This window comes from Tetrahymena thermophila, assembly GCF_000189635.1.
Source record: "Tetrahymena thermophila SB210 genomic scaffold scf_8254747, whole genome shotgun sequence".
NCBI classification, from domain to species: domain Eukaryota; phylum Ciliophora; class Oligohymenophorea; order Hymenostomatida; family Tetrahymenidae; genus Tetrahymena; species Tetrahymena thermophila.
The window spans coordinates 234663-249090 of record NW_002476507.1 but is presented as its reverse complement, the minus strand read 5'-3'; the positions used below and the strand labels follow the sequence as shown (position 1 = coordinate 249090).

General features: G+C 21.8%; 5 protein-coding genes across 5 annotated transcripts; 4 read left to right on the top strand and 1 right to left on the bottom strand. All coding sequences in view use genetic code 6, as the record gives it.

The window, feature by feature from the left end:
* Nucleotides 1–919: 919 nt before the first annotated feature.
* TTHERM_00142310 (cyclic nucleotide-binding domain protein) lies at nt 920–4910 on the top strand (the record flags this gene model as incomplete). The annotated part of the gene is made up of 5 exons (XM_001011069.2): nt 920–943; nt 1010–1205; nt 1323–1744; nt 1874–1981; nt 2043–4910. The coding sequence occupies 5 exons, from the start codon at nt 920–922 to the stop codon at nt 4908–4910; spliced, it is 3618 nt and encodes a 1205-aa protein (XP_001011069.2).
* Nucleotides 4911–6951: 2041 nt separating this feature from the next.
* On the top strand, nt 6952–7599 carry TTHERM_00142300 (hypothetical protein; the record flags this gene model as incomplete). Its single annotated transcript, XM_001011068.1, has 1 exon — nt 6952–7599. One exon carries the CDS (start codon nt 6952–6954, stop codon nt 7597–7599), a length of 648 nt encoding a protein of 215 aa, XP_001011068.1.
* Nucleotides 7600–10214: 2615 nt separating this feature from the next.
* Nucleotides 10215–11069, bottom strand: TTHERM_00142290 (ribonuclease HII protein; the record flags this gene model as incomplete). Its single annotated transcript, XM_001011067.3, has 1 exon — nt 10215–11069. The coding sequence occupies one exon, from the start codon at nt 11067–11069 to the stop codon at nt 10215–10217; it is 855 nt and encodes a 284-aa protein (XP_001011067.1).
* A 956-nt stretch (nt 11070–12025) lies between these two features.
* TTHERM_00142280 (hypothetical protein) lies at nt 12026–12487 on the top strand (the record flags this gene model as incomplete). The annotated part of the gene is made up of 2 exons (XM_001011066.3): nt 12026–12368; nt 12426–12487. 2 exons carry the CDS (start codon nt 12026–12028, stop codon nt 12485–12487), a joined length of 405 nt encoding a protein of 134 aa, XP_001011066.1.
* A 294-nt stretch (nt 12488–12781) lies between these two features.
* On the top strand, nt 12782–14295 carry TTHERM_00142270 (LIM domain protein; the record flags this gene model as incomplete). Its single annotated transcript, XM_001011065.2, has 4 exons — nt 12782–13186; nt 13241–13471; nt 13527–13623; nt 13679–14295. Exons 1-4 carry the CDS (start codon nt 12860–12862, stop codon nt 14293–14295), a joined length of 1272 nt encoding a protein of 423 aa, XP_001011065.1. The 5' UTR covers nt 12782–12859.
* Between the last annotated feature and the right edge of the window lie 133 nt (nt 14296–14428).

Sequence of the window (14428 nt, the reverse complement as noted above, 5' to 3'; positions counted from 1 at the left end):
ATTTTAAGATATTTTTTTTTCTTGTAAAATATTTTTTAACGAAAAACATGTTTAATAAATATTGCAATTAAAAATAGCTGTTATATATACAATTAAAAATCATTAATTTAAAAAATTTTTATTAAATGTGAGTATTAGGTTTGCTTGTAAAAAATGTCAATCTAACTTAAAAGGCATTCATTCATATATTTAAAATTCTTGTGTATTTTTTATTAAATTATTTTTTATAAATAATTAATAAGTAAATATTAAATTCTAAATTTTTCAAGATGATTATTTTATTTTTTTTGAAATAATTAAGAATATTTTAATTAAAAGTTTACAATATCTTATATTCAATAAAGACAAAATTCTTAATTTCTCAATATTATATTATTTCTTTTTGAAATATTTAAGAATATTTTAATTAATAATTTCCAATATCTTATTTTCAAATTTTTCTAACATATTTTATTTTAAATTTAGCTATTTTATTTAGATATTATTTTGAAAAAGTAGAAATACATTAATTATAATATTTAGGATCAGTAAAAATAAAGTTCGATAGTCTAATCCTAAAAGAAATATGAGTTAATTCTTAACAATTTATTATATTTATGTACAAAAACAAAATAAGTCATTATGCTTATTTACAGATGATATAATGAACTATTGAGGATTTTATAATTTAGATATAAAGGTGATATTATTTATTTGCTTTTATGTATTAAATTTATAATGATTTAATTTTTATCATTAAAATTTTTACTAATTATTGGGTATTATTTCTTATTATCTTATATAAATTTGAGAGATAAAAAGTATCAAAAATCTAGATAACGATTTGTTTAAATTTACATATTTCATAACTTTAAATTGAAATTTCTAATATAAAAATAATTCAAGGAAGAAACCAACGCATAAGGATAGAGGATTACAAATGTCAAATTATTTGCAGAGAACTGTAAGATTTATAAATTTAAAAAAGTGAGATATTTTTTATCATTCTATTGTATTTAATTGTAATTAGAAATTAATTTAGTTAATGGCAATCCCATTCAACTAAAGATCTCAGCAAGAGATAAAAGATTTAGAATATTATATGAAATGCTTCAACCCAAATTTAGGTTAATTAGAAGATGAAGAAAAAGTTAACATTTATAAAGAAGTTTGTAAATATATGAAAATTGAATGTTTTAAATAAGATGATATTGTTTATCAACATGGTAATTTACTTTTTAATCATTTTGTTTACCTTTATTTATTTAAAGATTTCAGCTAAGAACGTTTTAAAAAGCTTCAAAAGATATTTAATTAGGAGATAATTATTTTATATTATTTAGGTACTGAAGGAGATAAGTTTTATTTACTCTTAGAAGGGGAAATAGATGGGTATCTTCCAGATAATCAAGAAAAAGAGCTTGTGCTAGTAAATTAAATCAAAATCAGCGAGAGCTTTGGTTAAAAGTCCTTGATATATAAACAACCTAGATTGAGAACAATGATAGCATAAAAGGACTCTGTATGTGGGGTTTTATTAGCAAATGAATTTCTATAAATTTTAAAAAAATCATTCAGCTTATAAGAAACCTAATAAATAAATTTTCTTTGGGAATTACCTTATTTTAATAAGCTAGATTTTAAGTAAGTGAAAAGACTCCACTCAGCTTGCACATTTGAGATAATTACATAAAATTAGCAAGTATTTAGAGAGGATATTGACATGGTTACAAGTTTTTACATAGTTAAAAGTGGTGATTTTGCAGTATTTCATTTTTTATTCTAATTTTACTATTTTTCTCTATGTATTTTTAATCAATTTTTAAATATTAAAAAAATATAATGAATATCCATACTTGATAACATTATGTTTAATTACTCTTTAACATATTAGATTTATAAGAAGTTGAAGTCTAAACAGGGTATTGAATAAGATTCTTAATTTAATGAAAGTTAGCAAGAATAGCAAATGATGAAAAGCTAAAAATTAATAAATAAAAAAGTAAAAAAATTTTGAATATCACATTAAAAATACTTATTAATGCTTTTCTTATTAACAATAGATTTATAGCTTAAATTAGTGTGAATTTTTTGGATTAAATGATATTATAAAGTCGAATACAAAGAGATCATATTCTGTTTAATGTTTGTCTAAATAAGGAGAAATATTTGTTTTATCGAAAGATCTTTTTTATTTAATAGTAATGGATAATCCAGAAAGTGCTTCTTATATTTAAATTATAAATAAAAAATAAACTACAAATTTAGAAAATTTAATATCAAACCTATAAGTTAACTAATCTATTGATTCCTCAACATCTACTCCTAACCAAACTCCTTTGTAAGATGGGTAGGATTCTCCATCTTAAGATTTTACTCCAATAAATATTTCTCAGTTTTATAAACAATCATAACGGTTTAGTGAAAAAATTTAAATTAAATATGATGAAAATCATTAAATTATCCTTAGCAAAAATACAATTGATAGCTTGCATAGTTCTTAAAATGGGGATGAATTAAACGATTCTCTTAAATAGCAATAAGGTGAACTTAAATATACACCTTTTACTAGGAAGAATAGAAAAAAGTAAATCACTATACAGCCTCAAAATTCGTATAGCAATAAAAATATGTTAGAAGTTCTAGCAAATAAAGAAGATAGAAGAAAAAGCTATTCACCAAATGAAATCACTAAAGATTTGATTGATTAGCTATATAATTTGAACAAAAAAAGTTAAAATATGAGATCATCACTAACCCAAATACCTTAAAATATCTTAAGTTCTCCCAAAAATGCTTTAAATATAAGTGAAGATGCAAGAAAAATAAAATCATTTGTTCATCTTCCACAAGATGATTAAAAATTATAAAGAAGTGATATATCATATGGAGAAATTGAAAATAATCCTAAAAAACTAAGTGAGAATATTCAGTATTCTTTTACTAACTTAAGCGATAAAAAGATTGAGACAAGTAAGGAAATACTACTTCCATAAAAATAATTACTTGGACTCTAAAATAACGAATTATATGCTGATATCCATAGCTAATAAAAAAATTAATAAATTTTCAATCATTTAACTGAGAGAAATGATAAAATTATTTCTGTTGGAAAAACATCAATAGGAGAATGTGGTGAACAGTAAAATTAGAATAAAATATAAGAAAATCATATTATTACAATTAGCATTCCTGGAAATAAAAATGATACGACATAAATTTTAAATGAATAGACCTCAGCTAATTTATCTTAAATACAAGAAAAATAAAATACATAGAACAAATCCTTACCTTAAATACTCATAAACTAAATTTAAAAGGAACAAATACCATAATAGTAAATACTTGAAGTAGGATAACCTACTTTAAGACATTTAGAAGAAGAGGATCTTTTATTATAAAATTTTAAACAAAATTTAAATAAATAAAATGCTTTTATATCATGTTACTCTTATTTACCTTCTATTAGCACTTACTTTATGAAAAAAAAAGAAAATCCAATAGATTTGATGACTTTAGCTCATCACACGAAAACTCAAATATCAGCAAATCCTCGCATTTAGCAAATAGACATTTAAAAGCACTAGTTAAATAGAAAATTAAAGTAGGGCCTTAATAAATCCTAAGAAGATATTTCTCTAATTAATTAGTCAAACGATGATCGATTGATGACTAGCTAAATAGCTTAAAATTAATCTCAAGAAATAATTCAAAGCAAAATGAACAAGCTTACTAATAATCCTAATCATAACCAAAACCAAGAAACTTAATATTTACCTTAAGTTGTAAAGCCAAACTTGCAAAATACCGAGTATCCATTTCAAAGCTCGTATTACCATAATTCAAGGCCAAGAATGAATGCAAACTCTTTGCACTATTAAACTAATTATTAGAATAGAAGCTAGAATAACAGCTAAAGCTTTACAACTAAAAATAATAATTATAACTCTTAAACTAGATTTCAAAGTTAGAATAACTTATAATCATAGACTTCGTTTGAAAAGAAGAGTCCTCTTGCTATTCCTAGATCTACTTCTCAAGAGTTATAAACTAAAGTTAGTTAATCGCCTATAAAATCAATGTAAGCAGAAAAAGAATATTTAAAAAAAATGTCTAAGCCTAGTTTTCTACTTGGAGAGAAACCTAAAAAGGAAGTAATAGGAGTTTTCAATGCAGATTTTTTTACTTCTTTAAAGGGCAAATTTATCAAATAATTTACATATAATCCCTAAATATTTAAAGATATACAGAGGTATAAATTTGAAGATTTTCTTAAGAAGCATCTTCATGATGGACCTTTAAGTGATTACTTAAAAAATAAAGGGACTGTCGACTCATACAATTAAAAAAAGAAAGACTTAGAAGATTTTAAACGTTAAAAAAAGATAGTAGAGGATATTGCAACCAATGCTATTGAAAGTCTAAAATATTTTCATAGATAATAAATGAGAAAGTCATAGGGCCTACTCTCAACAAACCATTAAGATTAAAAACCAAATATTTTTATGAGCAATAACTCAAAACTTAATTCATTAAGTTTGTAGTATCCTTAATAGAATCTAAACAAAAGCTAAAGCCCTCTAAGAAAATCTGCAGAAAATATTAATTTTTAAAACTCTCCTTTAAAATAACAATTAAATATTTAAAGAAAATCTATTCCGAACCAAAATATGCATCGACATACTCGTTCCCAATAAGATTTAATAACTTCAAATTAAAATAATGGTTTTTATAATATTTAACAAGGAACACAATCCCCTATTACTCTCAATAAAAACATAAATAATAGAAAGAAAAAGACCCAGTTAAATTTTATGTTAGGCAATCATGGTATATAAAATTAAAATAAGCCAATAAGATTACACAGCTTGACTAACTAGCACAAAGGAAGCAGATAAAGTTTTTAATTTAATAATTAATCATAACTATGATAGTAATATACTTAGTGACTGTAAAGAATAGTAATACATACATTTTCCTTTTGAATTTTGTAATAGTAATTAATGAATTACAAGTTAATATAGATACTAAATGTATTTTTTAAATTTATTTATTCATATAATCTGATTGGTTATTGTAATAGTAATGTAATTTAAATTTTCATGGCCATACTTTTTATTAATTAAAATTAAATTCAGTAAATTTTTAAAATAGAAAATTTTTGTTTACTACGAATGAAAATAGATAAAATTCATTTAATGAATTTTGGCTACATAATTTTTTGTTCTAGTCACTTTACTAAAAAGTTTATGGAATAATATTTTTTATAAATTGAATTTATCAATGAATATCTGAATGAATACTGAAGGGAAAAGAAAACTTTTAGTATTTAAAATTCCAAGAGCCAGAAAGATTCGGTATTAGTAATATTAATTTTTAAGCTTGCATATTTATTATAGTTTTAAAATTTTAGAACCTATTTTCTTTTTGTTTGTTTGCTTGTTTATTAATTTATTTATGTTTTAGTAGTTTAGGAAGTATCATAGATATGTAAGAAAAATCTAAATCTATTTTGGGTATCAAAAACTAAATTTTTTTTAATTATTAAAATATCTTAATAAATAAATAATTTACATCTTACTAACCTAAATATTTATTTGATTAATTTCTGCGCTTTTTATTAATTTATAAAAGAAAAATAATGGACGTTTAATAAAATCTATAAGATCATTGACCATACGTTAACATTTCGCTTCAGATTAAAAATTTAATTATTAAAATTGTCTAAAATTCTAAATTGCTTGCGAACTTAAGATTATTTATGTGGATACTAACACTTTTTAAAAATGGGTTTGGAATAGAAATAGTTTTTGATCAAGATATTATTTTAATTTTAATATAGACAGAGACTTTAAGGATAAAAGTTAAAAAAATTCAAAAATTTAATTAGAATTTATTAGCAATCTAAGAGAGTTATTTTCTTATATTAACAAATAATTAAATGAAAATAATATGTGATAATAAATGACGATTTTTTTAATTAATTAACATGAGTATATGTTTTCTGATATACTATATTTAAAGCTTATTAAATAAAAAATAAGCAATGAATAAGCATAAATGCTTATTAATTTCATGTAGATTTCATTAAAATTCTTTGCAAATATATATAATTAGTTTATATTTAGTTACTAAAAAAGTATTTATGTATTTTAAAAGTATAAATAATATTTACAAAAATATTAAAGCTAAATTTACTAATTAATTTATTTTTTTGTGATACGCTTGCTAAGTAAATTTTTAAGTTGAAATAATTTAAAAACATAATAATTTAGCAAATAGAGTAATAAAAAAATAAAAAATTTTTTTGGTTCTAAGAATTAATAATACCAATTCACTTGATTTAAAATTAATACAAAGATAAATTAGTATTTCAGAAGCTAATTATGTGATTAAAAGCTAAAAAAATAAAAATCGAAATTGGTATTTATTTCGAATGGAAATTAAAAACTTTGTCCCAAAAATATGCCTTGTCAAATTTAAAATTAAAAAATGAAATCTATTGGTAAGTAAATAAATATATTGAACTGAGCGATGAAGAAAGATGTTTAAAGAATAAATAAATAAATAAAAATTTATACAAATGTATGGGGAATAACAGTAAAACTGAAAAAATTAATGATATATATTTAAGAAAGTGATTAATGTAAAATACAAAAAATACACTGAATTATATACATTACATATATTAGCCTGATTACAAACTTAAAAAAAAATAATAAAAATGATAATTCATCAAATTAAGAAAGCGGGTTATAAAAAATTTTATATTAATCAACACAGTAAAACAATTAAAAAAAATATTCTGATTAAAAAAACAAACAAAAAAAAAACAAAGAAAAGCAAGCAAGAAACTCGCTTTAATTTCTTCTCCTACTTAATAATTCTTTCTAAAAATATAAACTCAATAAAGAAACAATCATAATTATAGGCAAAGCTCATATTTACTTTTTATAGTGCAAATATAAATAAATGGGAAATAACCAATCCGAAATAAAGCAATTTATACCTTAAGAAAGCACAAGATATCCTTTCTCATTAAAATTCATAATTAGCTTAGAAAGACTTATAAATACCAAAAGAAACACTTTACTCAAGGAATGCAATATTAACTCTGATCATATATACTACTTAAATGCTATCTTAGATCTGAATGAGATTATCAATAAATTTGAGGACATGCAGTAAGACGAAAACCATTAAAGAAAGGGTTGTCTTAAGCCTCAAACCATTTACGACTACCTTTTCACTTTGAATAAAATAAAATTGGATTTAGAAAACTTTCCAAAGTAATTCAACAGCAACAAGCTGTATTAGCAACTTTACTAATTTTGTAGTCCTATTAATCTCAACTAATTTATTGACCTGTTCGATATAAATGAAATAAAGTCTTATGTTTTTAAAGAAAGCAATCAGCAAATAAAGGAATATTAATTCAATTCTCACTTTATTAATCCCTCAGACGATGCTCGCTTTGCAGCGTCTGCCATTCCATTTAATAATTATCCATACAACTAACAATAAAATCTTCGAAATTTAAGATAAAACCATTATTATCTAGACTACAATCGTTAGTTTGAAAATTAGAGTATATCTTCTTAATCAACTGCTTTCGAATGATGTATTGAATATACTGCTTAATCTCTACTCTAAGAAAGAAATAAGAAAAATACAAAATAAAAAAAATTAAAAATTAAAATGCTAGAAGTAAGCTAAAACTTCTGGTAACATATAACAACTTTTTTAATATAGAATATAAATAATCCTACAATTAATTAATGAAAGAACAAGTGATCAAATAAATAGCTTCCAATTTCTATTAATAATAGGAGATATGAACATTTCAAATTATATAACAAACCAATATAAAAATAGCCTCAAACAACAAATCAATAAATAAATAAACACCCTTAATTTACTATTATTATAAATAAATAAAATCTTTTCTAACTAAAAAATTCTAAAAAAACATAAAAAAATAATACATGGACTGTGTACAGTTTTTTTATGATTGTTTTATCAAATGGTTTTTAACTATTACTCATCCAATTAAATCTTATACTCAATACATTTTTGTATAAATACAAGCTAATTTATGTAATGTAAAAATATAAATAAGTGCAACCTAAAGTAAAAAGAGTTTTTATTTTTATAAAAAATTCTCTATAAATTCGTTAACCTATAAAATATTTTATTGAAATCCTAAACTATTAATTAAACAGTTTTATTTTGCAAAATACATAACGAACCTTAAATTCTAAATAACTTCAGAAATTTCTTTAATAATTGCCAATCTATCAATAAATTTATTTATTTATGAGTATATTTATTTATCCTTTTCTAAAATGAGATATGTTGATAGAATAAAATTAATTCATTTATCATTTAGGAACTTTAATATTTTTATTGATCAGCTTGCTAATATTTTTCGAGAGTAGATTTTTATGTAATTTTAAATTTAAATCATATTATTAAAGAATCTGTAATAAATTATATTTAAATTGTATTATCATAATTATTTACAAATATATAAGGCTTTTTTATGCTTTAAAAATATATCGCTCTTTTTTATTTTATTTATTCAAAAACAGTAGTTATTTATTCTTTTTTTTAAAAAAAAGAAAGAAAAAGAAGATAGCTACATAAAAATAAAAGTAAAAATCTACACCGTTGAATTAATCATTGTTTAAGTTTTCAAAAACAACATCTCAAATAACAAAAAATTTGTGATAAATTAGATAATGACTTTCTCTCTCTTTTTAGGAAAAGTTAATTTTTCATACTTTAATAAAATTTTTTGTATTCTCAAAGATTAATTGAAATATTCAAGCATAATAAGAATTTACACTATTTTAAATAAATATGAAAATAAATATTTACTTTTGTTTACTTGAAAAAACAAAAAAAAAAATTCATTAATTTTACAATAAATAATAACTATTATATCTAATCCATAAATCTATTAATCTTTTGTAACTTAAATTCTATTCTTAGTCATATATATAATCTCTTGAAAATTTACCTCATAAATTACTAAAACTCCAAATATTTAGCTTAATCTCTTATCATAATTTTGTTTCTAAAATACTAAAGAAGAAAATACAAATACTTTAATGCTGATAATATATATTAATTTTTACATTTTTACATCTATATATGTTAGTCCGAAAAAATTTCCACATATGTTGCTTTCTAATATCTTTAGTAGATGCGAAAAATATTTTTTATTTTTAAAATTTTAATTTTTTTTGAGCAATAATTACTCAAAATAAATGCACATGTAACCTAGTTTTTTTTTTGTGAATAATATTCATAAAGATTAATTTATTAATTGTAAAACTCCTTTTTATTTTTCAAATTATTCAGATGATATATTAAAATTGCAGAAGTAATCATGATTATATTCCTTCTTGTTATTATTAAAATAATGCCACTAATCCAAAAGTATCTAATAAGTAGTACTAAAAATATGCTAAATAAGCAAGCAATTAAATGATCTTTTAATTGATTTACGTATGATTAAGCAAAAATTATAGAAATAATTAAATTATTATTTGATTGTATACATTTTATATTTTTTATATTACAATAATTTTTATAAATCACCAAAACTATTTCATTTCATATTTGATGACTAAAATATAAATAAATAAAATTTAATAATATAATCATTTAAAGTAAAATTTTTTTTCTTTTTCAAATTTATATCTTAAAGCTTTATTTTCTCTATTAAAATTATTTTTTTATGAAAAATAATACTTCAAATGTAGTTAATTTTATCTTTAATTCTTACAAAATATTTTTAAACAATTTATTAATGATTAAATATTTAGTTAAATATAAATTTAAAATATATAAAATATCAAAAAATAAAAATTTATATTATTATTTTTATTTGTTTTTCTAGTCAAAAATATTATTAGTTCAATTCAATCTAATTTCTGTAAAACTTTATAAGCAAATAACTAAAACAATTTTCTCAGATTTTAATTTTTTATATAAAATTTTATTTGTGTTGGTTTTTAAATAAATAATATTAATATTAGAAACCTAAAATAAAAGCTAAAAGTATAATTTTTAAAGACATATTATTTACATAGCATATTAAAACTTATATAAAAATTCTACTTATATTTATTTGAATAAAAACAAACTTATTAATTTTTTAATTATTTAATAAGAAAATAAAAAAACAATTTTATTTTCTTTTTTATTGAATTATTTTAGAAGAATTTTCATAAATCAAAATTTCTAGTTATTCCTATTTTTTTTGAGTAATATCCATTAGTCTCAGATTTTTTTTAACTTACCATTTAAGTAAGGCTTTTTTAATTTTTATCTTTCTTATCACTTTCATCAAAAAAGTTTACTTACAATTTTTTTTCATTAAAAATATTATCTACTGTTGACCACGAGTATCTAACATTAGATGGAAATCCAAATACAGGGTCAAATACCTCTTACAGCCACTTTTTAGTGTTTGGATCAGATGGATACCCGCTTCCTGTAGCTTTAGATAGATCCAAAGGCTCTCTCATATCATTATTTGTTATTTAAAGATCTCTTGTAACTTTAGCACAAATTGATGCTGCTCCAACAACTGGAAATTTAGCATCTGCTTTTGAAGATACTGTAAATTTAAGTTATGGATAAGTATATTTATAATCTTGGTAGAGCTTTGCTTGATATGTTTCTTCTTTACCTACTGTGTCTAAAAATACTTAAGTCACATTAAAACCTTAACTCATTACTGAATCTATCAAGCTATATGCAGCATTAAATGATAACTCATTTAAAGAATCTCTATTTTTCGCTAACATTCTGTTAGATAAGAATTCTGCTGATAAAATTCTTACTTCAAAATATAGCTTGTCGTTTTTTAATTCTTCCATACGTGCATAAAGCTAGTCTCTTTTCTATTCTGTGAGTTATTTTGAATCATTAAAGCCTTCTAATTTTAATTCAGGCTCATATTAAATTGGCCAAACGCAACAGCCATATACCATAGGTCCCAATACAGGTCCTCTTCCTGCTTCATCTATACCCATGACCCAATCTAAATTTTTCTTTTTATTCTCAAATGTTGCCATCTTTCCTATTTTCCTTAATATTTTAAAACAAAAACACTACTATCCTTTGTATATTTGGAACTTTTTCAGCAAAAAATAAGCTTCAAAAAATTGAATTTTTGATATCAAATAAAATAGCTAAATATTACAGCGAACATTCAATAAAAAAGAGATTGATTTTTCAAAAACTTACCCGCCTATATTATTGGCTCTTAATATTTAATAGGCTCAAAGATAATTTACCAAAAAAAAGATATTTTTGGATAAAAAAGCTTAGTTCCTCAAAGATACTTCTACTATCTGTATTTTAATTTATTGATTTATTTAAACGAATTCCATAAGAAATATTTTATTAAATTTTTATATTTTTAAATATAAAAAATAATTAATTCTCAAGCTATATATAACTAACAAAATTCTGAAATTTCTAATCAATAAAGGTTTTATGATTCCAAAAAAAATAGAAAAAATTTAATATTTTGGGAACTTACTAGCCAGTATTCTATATTTAAATTAGTCATTCAAGCAAATTAAGTATCAAATTTAAAATTACTTTTTGAATTTCATTTGATTTATGAACAATTTTTTGTGTGTTTTGTTAGAATATTTTAAGATATTTAGTGTATTCAAAGAAGTGGTTATTCTTTACAAAACAAGTTTACACACTTTTAAAACCATGGTTTTTCTCACTAATTTTGAGAATTCGAATTAGGTTATTGGAATATTATTGAAAGAGAGGGCTGGAAAATAAAAAGAGTTTAATTTTTACATAATTGAATTTTTTAGTTATATTTAAATATTCATTAAAACCCTACTAAAAAATTACCATATTCCAAATAATAAAAAAATAAATAGAGTATAATTTTTATTATCAATTTAAAGCCATTACCAAACATTAATCCCAAATATAATAATTATTTTACCGAAAAAAATAAAAAAATTTAATAAATTTCCTATCTGTAAAAAATAAAAAAGCCATGATTAGCAGACATAATATCTTATAAAAGGTGGTAGCAGCCCTTAGAGAAGTTTTAAAGAAAACATCCCTCAATAAGGATTTAAGAGGAATATCTTTTGAATATTAATTATCTGAAACAGCACCAGTTCGCTTGAGATGCAGAATGCAAGCAAATGGAACTAAATTAAAAGAATAGGTTGGACAATCTTTAACTAAAGAAATTTGGAGACTTGGAATGTTTGAAGATTTTATGGATAAATTTAAGTACTTCCTAAAAATACTCAAAAAAGTTAAACCAATGATTTTTGAAGGTTGGACTCCTAAACAACTTAACATCTTGTTAATGGAAGCAGAAGAAGCTGGTAAATAAAACCTATTAAAAAAATATTTTTTATTTAATTAATTTTTTTTTATTTTAGCTTAAAATCTTGCACTCGAAAATAAAATAATTGGAGCTTATTTTCTTAACCGTTAATTTTGATTAAAATAATTTAAAAATATTTAATAAAATTTATTATTTATTATTTTGTTGATCTTTTTGATAAATATTTTATTTTATTTGTGTTAGTTAGTTAGTAAATATTATACTTTAATTTTGGAATAAATTCATTTTTTTTCATTACAAATATTTATTTATTTACCCTTACTGGGAAAAAAAATATTTGTGGATATTAAAAGTTCCTGATCTATCTGTCTATCCATCCAAATATCTATTATCAGATCAATCAAATGTAAAAGTAATATCAAATTTGCAAAAAATATCTGTCTAAAGCTTGCTAGATTCGCAAATAAAAAATTATAAATTAACAAATAATTAAATAAATATTTCTAAAAGAGAAAAATACTTTTAAAAATGGAATAACCTTCTATTTGTGCCAAATGTAATGAACAAATTAATGATGCAAAATGTGTCATTGTTGGAGAAAAGTTTTACCATGAAAATCATTTTACTTGTTCTTCTTGCTAAGCTGATTTAAGTACTTAATAGTATCATTAAGAAAATGATGATTATTATTGTATTGAATGCTATTCTTAAAATATTGCACCAAAATGTGCAGCTTGTGGATTAGCAATCATTGAAAATATTGTTTAGCTTGCTGATGGTGTAGAATTACATAAAGAATGCTTTGTATGTTTTAGATGCAAGAAATAACTTACTGCAGAATATGTTCAAGATGAAGTAATTAATGTGGAAATATGAAAATTAACTTAATCAATTTTTTTAATTTATTAGGATAAGCACATAGTTTGCAATGAATGCCTTGAATAAAGCGTTGATAAATGCGATTCTTGTTAGTAGGCAATTTTAGATTGTAAAATTTCTACTGGAGGAAAGGTATACCACTAATCCTGCTTTAAGTGCAATAAATGTGATTTAGTCATTGAATAAGAAAATCACTTAGAATAGGATGGATAAATTTTCCATGCAAGATGTTTGAACTTATAATGTTCTTATTGCAATGAAGTAAGTTTTAAATAGATAGATACTAAATATCTTAAATATAATATTTAAATATTAGATTATTCTATCAGGATATTACAAATACAAAGATATGCTCTACCATATTGAATGCTATGAAAAAGAAAAATAAGAATTATAAAGAGAACAAGAGCAAAGTAACAAAATTTAAAAAATAAATGAAATTTAATTGTTAAAAATCTATATTTTAAGTTAACAATAATACAGAATAGCTATTAGCTGATGTAAGAGAAGAAGTAGAAAAGGAAGAACAAAAATTAAAAGAAGAAGAAGAAGAGCAATAAAGAAAAAAACAACATGAAGAAGAGGAAGAAAGAAAAAAAGAATTGGAAAGAAATAATTAGTTAGAGTTGGAAAAGCTAAAACAAATGGAAAAAGACACATAAAAAACTCAATAATTAAAAACTCAATAATTAGCTTAAAAGTAGAAAATTTAAGATTAGCAAAATGAAGATTAAGGAAAATAAAAGCTATCTGATAAAATAAAATAATTTGAAACCAATAATTCTTAAAATAAGGAAATACAAGTTAAGTAAAATGACAACAATGCAAGCTTGAAGGTAGAAGAACCTAAAAAAGAAACTATCCCTAATACTTCAAGCAGCAATTAAAGTGAACCAATTTCCTATAAAGTAATACCTTATAGTGTTTTAACTTCTAATCCTCCTTCAGATGTTGACTTTACTAAGAAAGAGGTTTATCTTTCTGATCAAGAATTCCATAAGATATTCTAAATGAATAAACAAGAGTTTGCAGCTCTTAAAGCTTGGCGTTAGAAAGAACTCAAATAAAAACATAAACTGTTTTGAAAATGCTCATAAAAATTAAGATTCATTAACTTATTTCATAATTTGTTAATTAAACATATGTTTTATGATTTATTTGTAAAATTGATTCATAAATATTTTAAAAAAGACAAAATAAAATTATTTAAGATTATTT